Genomic DNA, 20,718 nt, shown 5'->3' with positions numbered 1-20,718 from the left:
TTATAGCGTTATCTCGAGTCGTTTGTTTTCTTCGTTCTTGGTTCGAATTTCGGTGCCCAATGGTAGCGGGATAGGAAAGGAGGGATGTGTTGCCAGAGTATGGATGCGTTCATGTTAATGCGTGAGTGTGTGTATGAGTTAAAAATTAATTAAATATATTTAAAAAATAAACATATAAATGGCGCAGCCAAAGCCCAATTAACTCTAACATAATACGAGTACCCTCAGTTCCCAGTATATATTTTCATGGCTTTTCCATATTAGTTAAATGTTATAATCGATACTACGACCACGCGAGGTCAAAGAACGTTATGCTTTATGTTCGTGTACTTGTTTGTTTTTATTGTTTGTTTATTTTATTGTGAGTGTGAATTAGTTACTTAAGGATAGTTAAACAGCGTTTCCACCAGAGATGTGTTTGTCATTAACCAATAGAAAGGCTTCATTTACCCCGCCTCGCTCGCTCAGCTGTTTCCACCAGAGATGTGCTGAACGAGGATGTAAATGAAGCGTTTCTATTGGTTAATGAAAAACACATCTCTCGCAACACATCCTCGCACTATTGGTGGAGACGCTGCTTTACTAGAAAGAATTTATTGAATTAGGCGTTACTTTGGTCCATATCAATCCATGTCCATATCAATGAACTATAGACAATTAAGTACTTTACTCACCCGCAAACTCTGAATTCTGATGATTCTAATGAACTCTGATGGAGTTCGAAACCTGTCAGCGTAGTGTGGTGTTGATAGATGGGTTTGTGTGATGTGTGCGTGTTCTTAGTGCGGAGGTGGAGGAGCTACATGCACACACATTTGTTGCATAGACTTAGCTCTCCTAAGGTCGCGGGTGAGCAAACTAACTGTTTCTAGTTCATTACAAAAAAAATACACATACCTAATTCGACACATATGCATGAGCAAACAATAAAAACAAAACAATACAACAGCTTTTTTTTATTTGACTGGATGGAAAACGAGCAAGTAGGTCTGGGCCTGATGGTAAGATATCACCACCGCCCATAAACATCTGCAACACCAGGGGTATTGCAGATGCGTTGCGAACCTAGAGGCCTAAGATGGGATACCTCAAGTGCCAGTTATTTCACCGGCTGTCTTACTCTCCACGCCGAAACACAACAGTGCAAGCACTGCTGTTTCACGGCAGGATTAGCGAGCAAGATGGTGGTAGCAATCCGGGCGGACCTTGCACAAGGTACTACCACCTGCAAATTACAAATAATCATACATTACTAACACCCCACTAATCCCACTAACATTACAAATGCGAAAGTTTGTAAGACTTTTGGTTTGTTACTGCATCACGTCTAAACCGGTTCGGTATACAGATAGTTTGAGTCCTTCCCCGGGATAGGATAGTTTTTATCCCGGAAAATTGCATAGTTCCCGCGAGACTCTACGTGGACGGAGTCGCGGGTAACGGCTAGTTTTATAAATAATGTACACCTACTTTTGAGGTACAAAACCCAGCTAAACGTAATTTTGCCTAGGTACTAAAATAGATGAAACTAGAACAAAGGGAAGTACTTTCATTAAATTAGTTTCTTCCAGGACTTAATTACTCTCGTTTGTCTTAATTACACTGATCATTCAGGTCGGAGGTCGGGCTACACTAGCGCCACTGGCACTGTGGCTGTGGCAGCGGGAGTTTTGTGAAACTTTATTTTACGCAGAGAGAATATTTAAATATTAGAATTCGAATTTGTACGCAGAAAGGTGGCCAAGAAAGAAAAATTGACAGACTTTGAGTAACGTTTTTTTTTAAGTAGAGTGAAAATTTAAATATTAGAATTCGAATTTGTATGCCTAAAAATAATCGACATACGTGTGAGATACATTTTCAATTGTAATTTCTTTCTTAAATTTGTACAATAAAGGGTGTACAGATCTATTGGAATAATGTTTTGCCATCGTATTTAATCGTATAACTTTCTATTTGTCTTGCTTGCTCAATTAGCTGCAGTAACACCGGGATAAAAACATCAATTGGCTGTTCATGTGATAAATTTCATCAGAATCCCTTGAGCCGTTTGTGCCTGATTGAGATGCAAACACCCGCACATATAATCTATCACATTTATAATATTAAACCTTTAGTTATACTTAGTATATCAACAAATAATTAAGCCATCAAATCATAAGAGTATGAAATAAATACAGTGCGCGGTGCAGATACACTTTTTAACATGTAAAGCGCTCCTAGCGCTCCAATCTCGCTAAGCTATAACGCAAAATAAATATATAAAAAAAAAAAAAAAAAAAAAACGATTCTAGTGAGGGGGTCGGTCGATAACATCGATATCAAAACGATAATCCGAAGTATCCGTATTGCTTTGCCGCACGGGCTGGGATTCGCTATCAACAGCTTATTAATCACCCGACTTCCCGAAGGAGGGTTATGATTTTCGAGCGTATTGGCAAGGACTTTAATACATGGGCCGCCATGGAACGTCATAGTGACACGTAGTGAGCATCGACCGCGTCAAACCAGCCTTTATAGTCCCTGAGAGCTGTCCTACTTCGGTCGAACTAGCTCTGGGTGCTACTCCGCCTAGCCATTTACCTCGACCGCAGCCAGAGCTCAAATATACAGCTACACCACCACCAGCAGATACCACCTCTCCGCCACAACCTTATGCCGGGGTAATCTGTGCTTATACCACACGGTCTGGTTGTCACGTGAGGTTTAAAGACCGTGACGTTTACCACTATTTTTAGCATTATATTGTTCGTCATAGAATACATGTACATACCATGTCTATCCTATTGCGTAGGGGGTCGATGTGGCGTTTTCAACAGGAGCTCAAACGCCCAAAACGAAAAGTGCGGTGGTCGAGACTTTTGTTTTCAAATCATTGTAATAATAATATCATTCTGGACTTTCGTATTGCATATTCATCACAAAGACTACACTGCCCTCATCCAGCTTGCTTTTGCAACTCCCAAAAATGCTCTATCCCCTTAAATTCCGTATAATATTTTAATCACAAAAAAAAAACTATTTTTTTACCCAGATCCGGGGGAACCGGTTCCCCCGGCTCTATACATATACATCTCAGAACCGGGTATCAGAAATCTGGAACCGGGACCGGTTCTGCATGCCCTAGTGACATCGCATCAATTAATAAGGAAAATCGTAATGACTTGTATTTTGAAAAGGTTCCATGGTGGCTCATGAGTTAAAGTCCTTGACCGTGCCTATGTACAGTCAAGTGCAAAAATAAGTATATATTCGAACCACTTAAAAATATTTTACTACGGCCTTATTGCGTCGGAATAAGAGTCTGTGGTACCTACTTATTTTTGAAACTTTAAATAAGTTCATATTTTTAAACTTGCCTGTACGTATTTATTTAACTGTTTGAGGAGAAAATAACGAATTATTCTAAAATAATAAACTAGAAATCAGTAGTATTTAGAATCGTAATGAATAAATTATAAGTAATAAAATGAATTTATTATTTGTATGAGCTTGCAGTGTAATTAAAATAATCATTTTCATTTCATTTAAATACATCTCTTATTTAACTCGCAACTACACACACAAAATTAAATCGTGGTTTTCATTGACGTTACATTAAAAACAATCGTGTCAAATTTCATGACTCTAATCTAAGCCCAGTGGTTGTGGTTTCGAGACTTTATCCCTAACCCGTGGGAATAGCGGAATAAAAAGTAGCCTATGTTTTATTCCAGATGTCCAGCTACATACCAAATTTCATCCAAATCCGTCCAGTCGTTTCTGCGTGAAGGAGTAACAAACATAATTGGGTTTTTGGAGTCTTTTTGTATTTTTTATTTCAACTCCAAATTTGTTACTTTTACGGGTATCCCGTGAAACCATATCGAAAATACAAACTGAGACATGGATGCACAGAAAAACCAGTTTTTGGTTTTTCTGTGCATCCATGTCTCAGTTTGTATTTTCGGTAACAAACATACTCACTCACTCACTCACTCACAAACTTTCGCATTTATAATATTAGTAGGATTCGCAAAAACTTACAGCACATGGAGTATACAGGTAGAAAATAAAAAGCAAATAAAAAAGCAAGTCTTAATCAACTTCTGGTTCCGACAGAACATCAGCGCTGTGACAGCAATGTCGCAGCACATGCTGAGTCGGCGTCTTTTCGCGGCTGTGCCGTTTATATGTAACTATTTGAACCGTTTGTTTTTTGTACAATTGTCATGGCATGTTTGTGAATAAAGTTTTTTTATCTATCTAACTTAACAGGCTACCTATATGTCCAAATTTTTTTGTCGTATTTACAAAAGAAAATTATGCGTATCGAATAATGTATGAGACAACACAATGACGAACATGACTTACTCGCGAAGTAAAATTATGCATTAACACAAACGTAGAACACAACGTTACTGGTGTGAAGACTTAACGACCGAAGCCGATGCAACAACTGTAATGCCACCTTTATGTTACCTAAAAGTTTAGGTAACATTATGCAAGACAGTAACGCACAACAGACAACGTACGGTGTTTTTCAACGTGTTGGGTCGCGACCCCCTTGGGGGTCATAATGCTGCTATTAGGGGTCGCAAAACCTTAGTAATAAATAAATAAAATCCTTACCAATATTAACGATGAATGTGAAAGTTACTTCTCTGTCCTTCTGTTACGCTTAAACCGCTGAACAAAAAATGAAATTTTAGTATGAAGATACGTTAAGATCCTAGCAAGGACATAGCATAGTTTTTAAATGATTCTTCGCAGATGGAGCCGCGGGAAACGCCTAGTTACAAACTAAAGTGAAGCCATACGTTCACACGAATCGTCGAAAACATCAATGAGTTATATTGATATGAATAAAAAATGTTTACGTTTTTATTAAGCTCGTATGACACTTCTATTCCTTTCATAGTAAATTCTTTTAATGCCGCTGTCGTCTCCCGCTAACGCAGATCTAGGTCGGATTTTCATTTAAATGAACTAAAAGAATTTCCTTGCTCACCCGCGACCTTACGATAGCTAAGCTTATGCAAAATATGCGTGTTCATGCAGTTCCTCCACCTCCACACTGTAAGAACACACACAAATCACACAAACCCATCTAAATAAAGGATTTCCATTTGTTTCTTTGGTTTTCTTTCCAAATATTATAATATGTTACTTAATGCAAGACAGCTTAGCATAACAACAGTAGCCGTTAACAGACTTGTTAAAGTTAAGAAAGTGAGTTTGCATGTCGGTTCCGCTTTGACGGCTCAGCTGTCCAATCGATCTCAAAGAAATTCCGTTTTTCATACATTTCCTAATGAGATTAATTGAGACAGGTTCCAAGATCTCGTTATAGATAAAATCGTCAATGCTCGACTGAGTATGTTGGGGCTTGTCAACTTTTTATTATTTAATGTAAATAGTTTAAGATTAGTTTTTGCCCGCGTCTTTGTCTGTACAGAAACAAATATGTTAGTTGCTTGTTTGGTTTACACTTTTCGACGTTTATTATTATGTATTTTTCTATGCATCGATAAATGTTTCCTCTCCATCTCTAAATGAAAATCGACCCCTCAACTTTATTTGTAAAACAACTGCGCCAAAATGCGTCCTTATTTCACTATTTAAAAATGTTAATTGTCAAGAAAACAATGTATACTATAGGTAACCGTAAAATTTAACATTTTAGCTTCAGCGGTTTCGATTTTCCATGCAAGAAAAATTTGATTTATTTAAAGAAATTATATGAGAAGTCGTCAACATATGTTTTAACAGTATCTCTAACAGTAACCCTGTCTTCGGGTTATGTGGTCCTTCCAACAGCTGACCTTCCCGCCGCTCACCCTAACGTAGGAATGGGGTCAAGGGCATCACTGAATATTAAAGGCGCCTGGCGCCTCGTATTCCTTACACGTATCATTCACAAATGTTCTGCTAAAAGTATTAATGTGTCGAAATTTTTCGAATATTTCTATCTTATTACATAAAATCCCGATTAACTGACACCTTTCGGTGGTTTAGGATCACAATCAGAAATTACAATACAATACAATAACTCTTTATTGCACACCAGCACAGTAAGCAGTACAAAAAACACAGGTATATAATAGGTAAGCAATAGGCGGCCTTATCGCTTCAGAGCGATCTCTTCCAGGCAACCTTTACAATGGACAGAAGTAAGGAATACATAATTAACACAAATAAAAAAACGCGTTGTGTCAAGAAGTGGTTATTTTAAAAATTGGTAATTTCAAGGAGTGGTCATTTTAATAACTGGCCATTTTAGAAAGTGGTCATTTCACATTGTATTCCTAAACCGCGGAAAGGAACCGACTGCAGATATATTGAATACTCGTAATGTTTTGACATCGTATTTTGTCGCATAAGTTCATATTTATCTCGCTCTCTCAACTAACTTATTGAAGTTTACTGAAGCTAATTAAGAAAACAAGATAAAAAGAAATAAAAAAAATGATTTATTGTACAATCAACAAGCAAAATACAATGTTCAATGAGTATGGAAAGTTTGTACAGAGAAGTGGCGGGAATGGTCAAATATTCTGCCCCCCCCCCCCTGTGTCTTGGGGGCCTGAGTTTGAGTAACTCCGGCTTCGGTGATATTCGTACACATACACAGTGATAAGGATCAGTAGCAATGATAACAGAATTTATACAATAAACAGTAGAAACAAAAGATAAAATAGACGAAGTTTTCCGACAAAATATGATGACAACATATTATTTACTACATTATGCAGTCTATAACCTAATCTGACTTAATCCTTCTAGGGTAAGCTAAAACTATGCACAAATGCTCTCTTTATAATGTAGACATAATTAATAAGGATGAATTTCGTAAATTTACTGTCAATTAAGGAGTTCTACATCGAGACTGAACTGAACTGAAACTAATTTACCTTGTTTTAAATTACATTTCATGTTACGTAAATAGTTAACAATAATATTATTACGTCTGTGATGAAATACTTCAAGCAACCAAAGTTTTGTAATATTATACAAGATATCACAAAGTAAACCCTACTAATATTACGAATGCGAAAGTTTGTGAGTGTGAATATACGTGTTTCTTACTCCTTCACGCTTAAATAGCAGAACGGATTTGGATGAAAATTTGGTATGTAGATAGATGGACGTCTGGAATAACACATAGGCTAGTTTTTGTCCCAATATTTCCATGTTTTTGTACAACGTTAATAAAATCCACAATTGAGTATTCCACTACTTTATAAAGACCTTTTCTTCTATTATCATTCTCCACTTTACTGCTAGATCTAACTAAGCAACCCGTCACTTTTAGGTTCAAGCCAGTAGAACCATATTTTTTTAAGTTGTGTTTTGAGCCGCATATTTTCGGTCGCGTAATTTCAGCTGCATTCGGTTTCATACAAAAGTCCAGTTTGTGCCACACGGTGAATAAGAATGAGTTGTACACAAATAGGACTTTTGTATGAAACCAAAATTACTCAACCAAAAATCCGCGACTCACAACTCGAAAAGTTACGCTAATCTGGCTTTCACCCTTACACGTCGCCTCTGCTCCTTTTAACCTTTATTTCCAGACTAAAAAAACTTTATGACTTTCGATTTCCGATAATCGACCTGGCTGGAATAATTGATGTCCATCGGCTGCCACGTGCTCTGATGTTTATTTACGTTGCCAGCAATAAAATGTCAGTCCAACGGATTTTATAGGTTAATTGCTGACGTGCGATTGCACAGTGTTATGCTTTATGCTACATGCGGCACTAGGCGGTTCGCTAACGTTAGTTTCTTTCACAAACATCAATGACCAATGACATATTTTTACTTATAAGTAGGTACTTAGTTTAATTTCGCATTGACATGGCATATAATGTATGAACAGTTATTACTGTAAGTACAAAAATAAAGAAAAAAACGTAAACATTGCACTTATCCCTAGGGTCTACTAGTCGATCTTTGAGGAGATAAGTTTTTTTTTTCAGTCTAAAAGTCTCCTATTTGATTCCAAAACGGAAATGTTTCTACTCTCTACAATAACGATTTCACTATACTCGTAGAACATATTCAATTTACTATAAGTACAGTGTGGAAAAATTAGTCGGGCCCTGGAGGGAAACTACCTTAAATCCTTAAGTTGGCTCATTTTACTTAAAGGAGACATTCCTTTATTTTTAAAAAGAAACAAAACTGCATTCAAAGATTTTCTAAAACTCGCTAATTTAAGGTAGTTTCCCTCCAAGGCTCGACTTATTTTTTCACACTGTACATAAAGTTGCATCGCACACTATTTCATAATATTGATAAAATCGATACCCTCTAAACTTTACAGTATCGATAAACCAATTTCAATCTCTAGCCCGGGTAAAACTTTACCGGTACCAATATCGGTAAGGAAAGGAGGGCTATCAAGTTACCGACACACCTACGTCGGTGCGTGTTACATCACTAGTTGGCCGTTTAATTTTGGAAGCATTGATTTTTCAATAATACGGATTTGGAGTTTGATATTGGAACTGAATGAATGGTGGAAACTTTCAATTCAATATGCTTAAATGGGAGAGGAAATTAGGCCGCTATAGGCCCACTGGTAATGAAAAAAAAGTAGTTTGAAAATAGAACATGCTCATTTTTTTAAAATCTTTTAGAAAGAAAAGAGATTGGTGTTGAAAAAAATCATGTGTATGGATGAATGGGCCGCGAAAGTTCTTTTTGTAGACAATGAACGCTGTTTTCTCTTTGTCACGGATATGTTTACACTTTACTACCACATCGCTGTCACTTTCTGTTTGAACACTTACACGATTCTTGTTACCATGGCAACGTAATAAATAAATGTCTCAGAGTTTGGCCTGAAAAAGGTTCCGGTAACAATTTGAAAGGACCACGTTCGCTTGCACAACGCCATCTATTGATTGCAAACGAAGTTAACACGTCATCTTGAGAGCCGAGGTACGGTACGTCACCGTTCTTGGACAGCGCCCTCTATTCTTGTTTAAACTTAAAATACTATCCCACGGGAACGCATTACCAGGATATCAAGTATCCGATGTCTCAATGCAGATTTTTGTTTATCTGCACGCCAAGTATCATGTAAATCCGTTCAGCCATTAGCGTGATTCAGTAACAACCTTCCAAACCTCCAAACATCTTCACAAACTTTCACATTTATTACACACAGAGGCATGCGGTGACTACCTTAATGGGTCCTGTTAGGTAAAGATAGGTCTGCAATCGTCTACGTAACTAATTTCGCATATCTTTGTTGCAGCTGCATTCGGAGTACCGCAGCACATACCGATGGCACCAATATCGCGAGCAGCAGGGCGTGGTCAAACAGCCGGCCACCAGCCCCCCCTCCGCGCTGCCCATACCACGGGGTGAGCCCTATTACACTACTTTTTATACTAGTAATAGCAGTTTTGAACATGAAACTACCGTGAGACTCACTCATATTAAATATAATGACCCGGATAACTCACGTCTTAAATCGGGTTTAGCTCGACATGTTTCGGGCTAATCCGTAGCCCTTCGTCTTCGGAGCAACGCGACTCAGCGGCTGGTATTGGTGCGCGTGTTGCAGCAGCCGCTGAGTCGCGTTGCTCCGAAGACGAAGGGCTACGGATTAGCCCGAAACATGTCGAGCTAAATTCGATTTAAGACGTGAGTTATCCGGGTCATTATATTTAATATTAGTAATAGCAGTAATAGTAGTAGTGCTAGAACTAGCACATCGGACTATTAGATCAAGGGTATAGCAACCCAAAATAATAACCCTTTTTAATTGATGATGATTCTGGAAAGTCTAAATTTATATGGTGGAATATTTTTAGTTTATTACTCTTTTAGAAGCGATCAATCTTTAATTTGGGACTCGAGATCGAATATCTGTCGTCTTGTACGACAATGCAAAGGATTTTCTCAAGAAATGGATCACAAATTAAAGATCGTGAACGTACGCCTACTATGTCTTTAGGCAGTACCACCGAGCAATATTGTTATTAAGTAAATCTCAAACTTAAAACTCTTAACTCGTTTTGATATTCTGTTCAGCTCCTCCACCTCCACACTGTAAGAATACACACAAACCCAAACTGATGTGCTAAAGGAAACATAAAATTGTAGAATTTTTGACATAAGAAAATTTCGGAAGCTTCTCACAACTTTCCGTTTCTTAAATTTAATTTTCCTATATATCTTGTGAAAATTTCCAGAAACTTCTGAGAACTTTTCCAACTTTGAGGAAACTTTCCGCAACTTGCGCATCTGTAAACCCAACCAGCACCACCACCACACTACACTGACGCATTTCGAACTCAACCAGAGTTCATTCTATTTGGTTTTACAAAAAAAACCTTAACCATATTTTGCCTTCTCCAGGGCCAATGGAGCCGGCGATGCCCCGCCGCAAGAAGTACCCTGGCGTGGCGTACAAAACCAACGAGCTTTTCGACCCGGCACCTGCCGACGATATCCGGCCGCACCAGACGTCGGCCGCTGATCGCGCTAGGGTATGTCTCTCCTAGTACAAGCATCATCCGAGTATACCATGCTATAAAACAAAGGGTAGCGACCCTAGCGCCATCTAGGGTGCCCGCCGACGACACCCGGCCGCAGACGGCGCCAGAAGACGCATCTAGGACCAGTATCATTCGAGCGCCCCCTTGTTCCATGGAGATAACGATGGCCAGATTATCTGTTAGGATTTTATTTTCCTTACAGATAGCTGTATTTTTAAAAGTTATCTCCGAGAGAAATTTATTCCTCGGCGATAACTAGCCATTTCTGATGAATAGATTTTCCTTGCAGTTATCTGTTAAAAAAAAAATTAAACATAGGTACATTCTTCGGAGATAATTTCAACTGATCTACTTGAGCAGTTGAACATTGAAAGTTGAATAAAAAACAGTTATCTGGAAGGAAAATAAAATCCTTAGAGATAACTAGTTATCATAACCAGTTATCTCGCTATGGTTATTTTTTTATTATAAATATCAACTACTCAATGATAGTCATTGGTCCTTTTCCTACTCTTTCCTGCCAGTCTCTACTAAATTCTAGAACATACTGTCTTTCGGAAACAAGTCGAATATATCCTATGTATATATATACTCGTAAAATGATAACTTAATTACTCTCTCTGTTTCATAAAAAAATATACTTATCGTTCCCGTGGAAATTGTTCGTTTCGGGCTGACCCCGTTAGTGCCGTAACCAGGATACTCAATTTAAAACGGAGTGACGTATTAACAATTCAGGCGATCACTGTCCAACTTTGGCTTGTCGTAAATGTTTTAGTGCGCTGATTCCTACAGTCAAAGACGATAACTACATTTTCATGACGTCATACTTTGTTTATTAAAAACTGGCTATATCCCGCGACTTTGTCAGCAAAACAATCCCGCCGTGAGAATTCTCAAAAATTATGTCGTGGTCTTCATTGACGTTGCAGTAAAACCAACTTACGTTGGCCTGAACCTAAAACTGCATAGCATAAATAATGCAGGTTATACAGGTGTTCCACGGCTATGCCACATGGAGGGAAAATATCTTAAATAATGCAGATAGAAAATTTTACTGAAAGAAGACTTCATTCTAATTCTAAAAACAAATCCTTTTTAATACAAGCTATTTTGCTGAATGTACTTTTGTTGACTGTACTTGCATTGTCATCCAAACTACATTTCCGTACCAAATTTCAAGTCGATGCCATTAACCGTTGAGAAATTCCGTCCTGCAGAGACGATCCTGACTGGACTTCCAGGATATCGCTGAATGTCACTACCAGATTAATGTATTGTCACCAGATTTACATAAGTATGTCAAATTTCAAGTCAACCGACCACTGGAAGTGGATCAAACTCAACATGCAAGATTTGAAACACACATACCTCTACATACATACTATGTACATAGAGACATACATACTCGTACAATGCAAGTTAAATAAAAGTTTGTAAGTAAAAAGACGTTAACACGCGCATGCGACAGGTTTTTCACTCTTATTGCGTGAACATTGGTCTTAAAACTTTTGATCATCTTTAGCCAATTCAAGGTCGATAGATTCAGAGAAGCTGCTAGTTCTTATCCGACCACATATCGTGACCTAGACCTCATATCGTCTGTCTGTTTGTTGCAGAGCGCGCAGAGGAACGAGGCGGACCGCGCCGGGCGGCGCAGCAAGTCCGAGGGGCCGCGGCAGCCGCGATGGACGGACACCGTGGAGCCCAAGGTGACGCATTATTAATTATTTGTTTATTTGTTGAAATTCATAATCACCATCATCTCTCGCGTCACGACACAGTTGAAAAGGCTTAGGTTAGGGCCTACGCTAGCTGGCGGCTTTTTTGTGGAAACGACCATTCTAGAAGGCTAGTTTTCTCTTTTACTGCGCAATCCCCTTGACTCCGCTCCGTTTCGCAATTATGACACAAAATATTTGTTAGTCAATTAATTGTCACAGTTTTTGGGTCATCGACTTAATTGATTATACCTACTGGGCTCGACGCCGATAGCTGGTATTTAGGTTAGACCTAAATAATTAATTTCTAAACTAGGTTAACTTTTGGGCGGAACATTCTAGATGATAAATTTAGATAGACGTGCGAATGCTTGTCACTGCCCTAGTAGTAGCCATCTTTAATATCATTAACGATAGAGGAGTGCGTAAGTGAGCGTGGCATTCAGGCTTTTTTAAACTAACCTAACTTAACCTATAAAGTTCTACACAATGACCTTGAAATAAATCCTGAATATTTCACAGTTTCAGAATAAAATACATTTGGTCAAAGGAAACACTTTTGAAACGGATATTTTTTTAAGTTTTGGCGCAACGAAAGGATACTAATAATTATTCTGTCGCAGAACTTTAACCGTAAGGGTGCACTGCGCGGGCGCACGTCTGCGGCCCGAGTTGTGGCCCGAGTGCTGGTAAAATCCTATGCACGCAACGCACGCAGTTAGCGCTGCTCATACTACTTTTCAAGAGGCGTCCCGCTCCGTGCAAACCGCGTCAGCTGGCGTATGTAGGCCCTAACAAATCCAGCAATTAACTGGTCCATGTCCGTCCAGGCCACCAGCGCAGCCCTGGGCGAGCCGATAGCCCCGAAGGAGCCCGAGATCGTGAGCACGGAGTACCGGAACCAGTTCGCGTGGCCCAAAGACACCACCGACGCGCCAAGGAAAAGCATCTCCATGGGAGCGTTGAAGAAGGCTGCGGTCGCTGAAGGTAGGGTTTCCTTCAATGAAACAATAAAAAGTTTTATTCACCAAGAATACCATAACCATAGGCAATCACATATTAAGAGCAAGACAGCAAGAGGTATCACATATTATTCCTGTCGTTGTTGCGTAAAAGTTCAGAATACTAAAAGTACCTACTTACATGAAAAAAAACATTCAAATAATCATCATCAGATAAAAAAAAAATTGGTCACAACTATGTCCACTTGAGGCAATCCATGCAGAATTGCAGAGGTATGAAATTGTCCTTCAATGTCTCTATTATCATCCTATATCAGCCGACAGACTGCCACTACTGGACAAAGACCCACTGAAAAAAAAGATTTGCTAGCAGTAACAAATCAAAACAAACGACTCTAAAGTCGTCATCAAGACTAACTTTAGCCAACTTAGTTAATCATAGATCATAGCCTAGCCTCACTAAATAATTATTGAGATTAGTGTGCTTTTCCTTTTAGTTTTGTCGTCGGGTGATGGGTTATGGTACACCAGCTCTATAGATCTATCTACAACATTTTTTTGTGTATTTTTGTTTATTTCGGGGATCTCGGAAACATCTCCAACGTGAGCGTTTTTTTGCGTGAATAATCTCTCTATTTGTTGTTATCTCTGGGTAAAAGTTCTGTTTTCGAGATTTAAAATATCAATGTTTCACATAAAGACGATGGAATACGACATGTGTTGTTGAACAATTTAAGTAAATATTAAACAATTTACATTCTAAATTCAGCAATCTCGATTTCGAAGCACTTAAATCCTTTGTCTTCGTGTATTATTATTTATTTATTATTTAAAATTTTATTGTTAGAAGTCCTTTCGAGAAAGACTCAAGATTTTCAGCTTAGGTACTCACAGAACTAAGCTTAGCATCCCCGACGCGACGTTGTTTTCTCGCTCTTACATCATCATCCCAGCCTATATACGTCCCACTGCTGGGCACAGGCCTCCTCTCAGAACAAGAGGGCTTGGGCCGTAGTTCCCACGCGGGCCCAGTGCGGATTGGGAACTTCACACGCACCATTGAATGCTTCGCAGGTTTGTGCAGGTTTCCTCACGATGTTTTCCTTCACCGCAAAGCTCGCGGTAAATGAAAATACAACTGAAATTAGATGCACAGAAAAAACAGAAAAATGACATCACTGGAATCGAACCCAGTCCTCGTAATCCTACCGCGTGCTATACCGATGTAGCACGCGGTATAGCACGCGGTACGGATTACCGAGGACCTGGGTTCGATTCCAGTGATGGTCTTATTTTTCTGTTTTTTCTGTGCATCTATATTTCAGTTTGTATTTTCAATTTCGGTTTTACGGGATGACCGTAAAAGTAAAAATTTGGAATTGAATTAAAAAATACAAAAAGATTCCAAAAAACCAATCTTAACTCGTGGTAAATTTCAAATTTAATTCCGCACATGAATTTCGAAAAACTCAGAGGTGCGAGCCGGGGTTTGAACCCACGACCCTCTGCTTGAGAGGCGATAGGTCAAACCACTAGGCCACCACGGCTGTTCCAAATTTACATAATTCTACTCTATTGTGCTGCTACTTACATTTTGGGAAACTTTTTATTTTTCACTTACTTTATTTTAGAAAAGGTCATATTTAACCTAAAATTGCAGCGAAGTTGGTTCTGTTGTCAGAAAAATGGAGATTCAAAGGGCGTATTTGATTTAATGAGATGAATGGATGATTTGGTTAAAGCTGCAGGCTCACTGTAGATAAAGGCTGCTGCCAACTAAAGCAACTGGATGTCTATGAGGGAGGGCTATGGCTGATATGATGATTATGAAGATAATGAAAGACGTCAAATTAGTAAGGATATGAAACAGACCCCAAATACCCTCCTGACTGTGGACTGACGAGAACAGTCATAAGCAATAATATCTGACACAGCAAAGCGTGCATAATATCTGATACGACTCTATTTCTAGAGCCGGTGGGACGCGTCAGATATTTTTGCACACTGCTGCACGCTGCGGCAGATATTAATACAAGCGTACAAAGTTGTTTTACTTCGTTGCTTCCCCAATCGAGAAACTTCTGGTAAATTGTATTAAGTTCACCCCAAGATGCTAATTTGAATTGACTTATTAGAATAGGAAGTTTAAACTCCAGTTGATATAGTTGAAAAACTAACGTGCGATTAAATGATGTAGTAGTAACGTGTCCGTGTAAACAAATTGACGTTCCAAATTCGAAAAATAACTTAAGCTCTGTGCAGTGTGCACATACAACATCATTTACTTAAGTTTATCACATATACTTTGTTTTATTTAACTTACCTTGCTTGCTAGAGTGAGGTTCCTGCGTAGAGTTATTAGGTCCGAAAACACAAAAGCTTTATGCGTCATACGACTGGACGTACCTTTTTCTACGTACAGTCGAACAAACTGAATCCGTACCGGGTGGAACCTTGGTGCTACTAATGTCATATTGACATCTTATACTTTTGTCAAGGAAATGATAGTAAAATTTACTACTAAAAGGTTCCACCCTGGTGCATGAATAAGTTTGTTCGACTGTACCTACTGTACTTCCGTATCTAATCTAATCTCAATCACGGCAGAGCCCCCGCCAATTCGAGCAAAACAAAGGCACAACCGCATACTTTTCTCGAAGCCACTCAGGCTATCCAGTGGCGTAGCTAGGTAACCTAGGGCCCTGGGGCAAATAAAAAAATGGGGCCCACTGCTATCAAAACTGGTAAGGTTTTTTGAAGTAAAATCATTATATATACAAATACTTTAAAAATGCTAAGCAACTTTATCATCAGCTATAAAGCAGAATTTCGAGGACGCCCTGAGCTTGAGGGCCCCGGGGCACTGCCCCGCCTAGCCCCTTGGTAGCTACGCCACTGAGGCTATCGTTAGTTTTTAGTGTGTGTTTTGTTCTATACACAATTTACTCGACTTTCGGCACTCAACTCATAATAATTATGTCAATTGATTTGTCTTATTTTTACCCATTTGAGGAACCGAGGCCTAAAAAATAGCAACAAATTTTACCAATGGCTACTTAAATCAATAAGTTTTATCAAAAATACACGTGTGACCTTGATGTATCGCAAAGCATCGACTTATATCCGCGTCGGTAAAACGACAATAGCTCTTACGTAATCCATTTGGTCATATAACAGCTGTAAAAAAACTCAATGTCAGACTTTTACTGTGCATTGCGTTAACCGTCTCAGCACAGCAGACTATTATAGGAATCATTTGTCTGCGTAATAAATGATACTGGATAGGTAATTCTGGAACCTAACTCTAAAATACAAAAATATACATTACAGCGCAACGTCTCTAACTCTTTTCTCTCTTCTTCTATTTATGTTTTTACTGTGTTTTTGCTGTGATGTAGTGTGTTTTTTATGTCAGTAAATGTTGTGAGTTTGAGTTTGAAATACAATTTTAGAAAATTATACTTTTAACCCCTGAAGCAAAAAGAAGGATGTCATGAGTTTGATGCCAATGTGTACCTGTCTGTCTGTGGCATCGTAGCTCTCAAGCAGATGAGCCGATTTCAGTGTTGTTTTTTGACGTGAAAACAAGTTTACTTGCGGTATTTCGTAGCTATGATTCATTAGAATAAGTTCAGGCATTTTTGAAATATAGAACTTTGAAATAGCAATGTCAGGCATTTTCAAATTTTCTTAGTTGTTTCTTATAATTTAATTAACCTATTCGCTTTATTATTAAGTTAAAAAAACTGGCCAAAAGCGTGTCGGACACGCCCGAAATAGGGTTCCGTAGCCATTACGAAAAACTTAAGTAATATTTTTCTAAGGATTTCGTATTTTGTACGCAATATTCCAGGTTTAGGTATATTTTATTGCCTTAGGCTGCTATTTACTCTTAAACTACTAATAATTCTCAAGAAAACTTAACCGTTATAGGTTTCCTTATAAGTTTGATATACTTACTACCATCCTGAATTTATTCAAATTTTTCCACCCACCGGTTTAGATTTTAGAGGGGGGGGGGGGCGCTCGATTTTAATGAAAATTTTCACTTTAAAGTTGAATATTTTGCAAAAAAACACTGAATCGAAAAATATTTTTAGCAACCCCCTAATGGTTTTGAAAGACCTATCCAACGATATCCCACACTACGAGGTTTGATGAGAAAAAAATATCACCCCCACTTTACGTCTATGGGAGCTACTCTAAAAAAAATGTTTTTTTGAATTTTTATTGTACCATTTTGTCGGCATAGTTTACATATTATATATTCGTGCAAAATAGCAGCTTTCTGGCAATGATAGTCCCTGAGCAAAGCCGCGGACGGACAGACAGATGGACAGACAGACATGGCATTTTGGCTACGGAACCCTAAAAAGAATCCCAAATGTAGCAAAAAAAAATCAAATTTGTCACAGAAACCCCCGTTATGTAAAGTAAATTTAGACTTGTATGATTTATTTACATAGCTAATTGAAGCTTACAAAAATGTATCAATTAAAAAGCTACATTATATGACTTCCAGGCTCTGTAGAGGCCGAACCGCTCATGAACAATGTGGACGGCGACCACGACGACCACCGAGGTCGCTACATTGAGGACTACCTCTGGAATGGACAGAAACCCGGCGTGCAGAGGTCAGTACCTATGATGGTTTAGTTGAGTGAAATTGGTAGTAAGTAAATACGAAAACAAAACATTTTCTAAGCATTTTTGGTTGTATTTTATCACTATTAATGTCAATAGTTTTACGTGCCATATTTTTAGTACATCGGAATGAGAACACAGAAAAATCAAATAGCTGTAATTGGAATTTGAACCTAGTTCCTCACCATTCTGTGATTTATTTAAATTTTCTGTCTATAAAATTGTAAAACCTGTCTTATGTGACCATTATATGACTTATAAGGTGGTTATGATAAAATCCAGCAAAAGTGCTTTGAAAAATGTTTCGACGAGTCGCATAAGCGGCTCGGTCGCAACACTTATATGACTAGTTAAGTAAGGCTATTTCGTGTTTATAACAAACTCCAGTCACCCGCGCGTAGTTAATTGTCTACTTCTTACAGCTTGATTACCTTTGTAATTGTTATTTTAAAATACTTCACCATGCAGAATATCCGAAAGGTGATTCAAATCACAAGAGTATTTCGTTTAGCCATAGGGAATTGGAAGGTGCTCTCTAATAATTCCACTATGCACTTTATAAAACCTGATAATACACGATTTCCTGTCAACTAAAAATATCACTATTGGTCATTTTAAATGTGTGCGTGTTTCGCATTCGTGTTCGTAAGTGTAAAACAGCGTACCAAATTTTGACTATATGAGATGTATACTTTACGCTTATACTTCACTGCTTTATGAAATAAGAGGCAGCTGTAATGAAGTAGACAATAGGTCAGGAACTGTTTCTTACTTCTCGCGAGCTACACCAGTTTCTAGACCCTGTAGCTTCAGCTTTACTACTTCTATATTATAATGCTTTCATTATATTTTCATCCTATCATATCTTAGAATTGTTTCTTGTACATTTATTCGAACTAAGTCATCCGTTACAACTTTTAGATGTTTATAAATTTCTTAGTGTACAAATAATTTTAACAATACTTAATTTGTTACATTTGTTTTTGCATGTTTTTTTATTACCTTTTACTACTTACGTTTTACAAGAAACAATTTTTCATATCTTATTCACTATTTATTACTGTTAGTTATATTATCAAACCATCACAACAAGCTTTGCTTTGGCTAAAGCAGCTTATTTGCAACTTCATCGATATCATTTGAAGTCACAACTGGGCCTTTACTATCTCCAGAATAAAACACAAAATTTAACACATAATCTTCAAATGAACACTTATTATCACTACACTCACATTATGTAAAGAAACAAACTTTATCTAAGTATATATATTACTATTTTCAAATCCGTCAATATCCGGGCATATTTTAAGTATCTGTTTTTCAGATACATTTTTTTCCAATAACAATCCATTTTTATAAATTCTTTCATGATTAAAGTAATTTGAAAACATAACTTTTTCAGGTGAAGAAAAAAGAGAAAAGATCACTGCTGATAGCTTTCAATTTTTTTCTGTGTCTAGCTTTGTGTACTTAATACTAACCCTTGCGCGGAGAACCTTTGATACGACTTTACCGCCATCTGTAGTGCTATAGTGGTAATACAGTGGCACCGTTAGTGTTATAGTGGTATGGTGCTACCGTTGCTAGTGCTATAGTCGTATATTAATCGTGTCTGTAGCGCTGATAGCTGTATAAAGGTCGTATAACAGGCTCTCCGTGCATGTTCTGCCCTATCTCCTTCTCTCAATATACTACTGGGTACCGCAGAACAAGTCTAAATTTCGTTTTTGATATTTGCTTACAACTCTCGTCACGGTGGCGGTGTTAGGCCGTTTAGTTTACTAACACTAGTCCGGAATGACAGCTAATAGTTATATTTTTTATATCAATATCGTTGTGTCTTGCACTTTTGTCGATGTGAACGTTCATCCAAATTTTTGTTAGATTGTATATCGATGTATCACCTATATAACACTTGTAACACAGTACGAGTAGCGCCGGCGCCACGGAGCACAGCCGGCGTCGATCCTTCTAGACTCTTCCAGGACTGCCATCCTAACCTCACCATGCGAGCTTGTCAATTATTTGAAGCATGTCTCCTTACTTACCTAGCTCGGCGCGAGCTCTTTCTTTTGCCGCATCATCATCGTAAACTCAATCCAAACGTCTAAGACATAAAATGGAATTTTGCAGAAAATCGACGTTCCGTAGCGCGCTATCGGCACTCATATCCAACGGGGAGGATCGTTCCAAAGATAATAGGAAACGTTACAAAAGCGAGTACAAAAAGAAATTTAGACCGTTCTCTCAGTACGTGTACGAGGCGTCTAAAGGGACATTTACGAAATGCAGGGGTAAAGGGAAGGTTGACGAGGCGAGCGAGAGGATGTTGAAGGAGCCTGAGGGGGCGAGGGGAGAGGTGGCACCGGCGGCGATGCGGGCCGCGGGGGGCGCGGGGGGCTCGGGGGGCGGAGCGGGCGACGACAGCGCCACCACGCTGCGCGCCGCCGGCCTGCAGCCGCTCGGCCTGGGCCAGGGCGAATCCTGGTACCGCGAAGTCCTGGACCTGCGCAAGCGCGCCGGCGAGTACAAGGTCGGCGCCTGCACAAGGGGATGTTCAGTTCATCGTTGAAAATGCCAGCCGAGGCGCAGAACTGACGACCATCAACCGTCGTAACTTCAAGAATACTCCAGATCGGATATCGCATCAACGCTTACTTCACAACAAATTCCATAGTAATTTGAAGAAGAAATGATATCAGTGAACTAATGAACAGGATTCACACCCATTCACACGCGATTTTCAAGGCATTTTTAACCATGAAGTGAACATACCCAGCACTAATAGAATAGCCCAATTGAATTATAAAAATATCCCAGTTAATACAAAAAGAAAACTATAAATAAATAAACCATTATACCACCGTTGTACAACAGAGCATCACCACGCAGTAG

The 20,718-nt window shown here is 38.6% G+C and overlaps 1 protein-coding gene across 8 annotated transcripts in view; it reads left to right on the top strand.

Moving 5' to 3' along the window:
- Nucleotides 1-20,718, top strand: part of LOC141438859 (uncharacterized) — a 188,786-nt gene that overhangs the window by 149,866 nt on the left and 18,202 nt on the right. For 6 of the 8 annotated variants that reach the window (XR_012452520.1, XR_012452519.1, XM_074102899.1 and 3 more), the window contains 6 exons: nt 9,248-9,356; nt 10,357-10,487; nt 12,116-12,208; nt 13,048-13,204; nt 17,702-17,813; nt 19,957-20,356. Coding sequence is in view for 6 of the 8 variants with exons in the window: in XM_074102899.1 (XP_073959000.1) it covers nt 9,248-9,356; nt 10,357-10,487; nt 12,116-12,208; nt 13,048-13,204; nt 17,702-17,813; nt 19,957-20,356 (1,002 nt within the window). In the remaining 2 variants the exon portion in view is untranslated. The remainder of the gene's footprint in view (nt 1-9,247; nt 9,357-10,356; nt 10,488-12,115; nt 12,209-13,047; nt 13,205-17,701; nt 17,814-19,956; nt 20,357-20,718) is intronic. The other 2 variants (XM_074102898.1, XM_074102900.1) reach the window with 2 other exon arrangements.

Source organism: Choristoneura fumiferana, chromosome 19, assembly GCF_025370935.1.
Source record: "Choristoneura fumiferana chromosome 19, NRCan_CFum_1, whole genome shotgun sequence".
Taxonomy (NCBI): Eukaryota; Metazoa; Arthropoda; class Insecta; order Lepidoptera; family Tortricidae; genus Choristoneura; species Choristoneura fumiferana.
The sequence above is the reverse complement of the archived record's forward strand: the minus strand, read 5'-3'. Positions and strand labels throughout refer to the sequence as shown.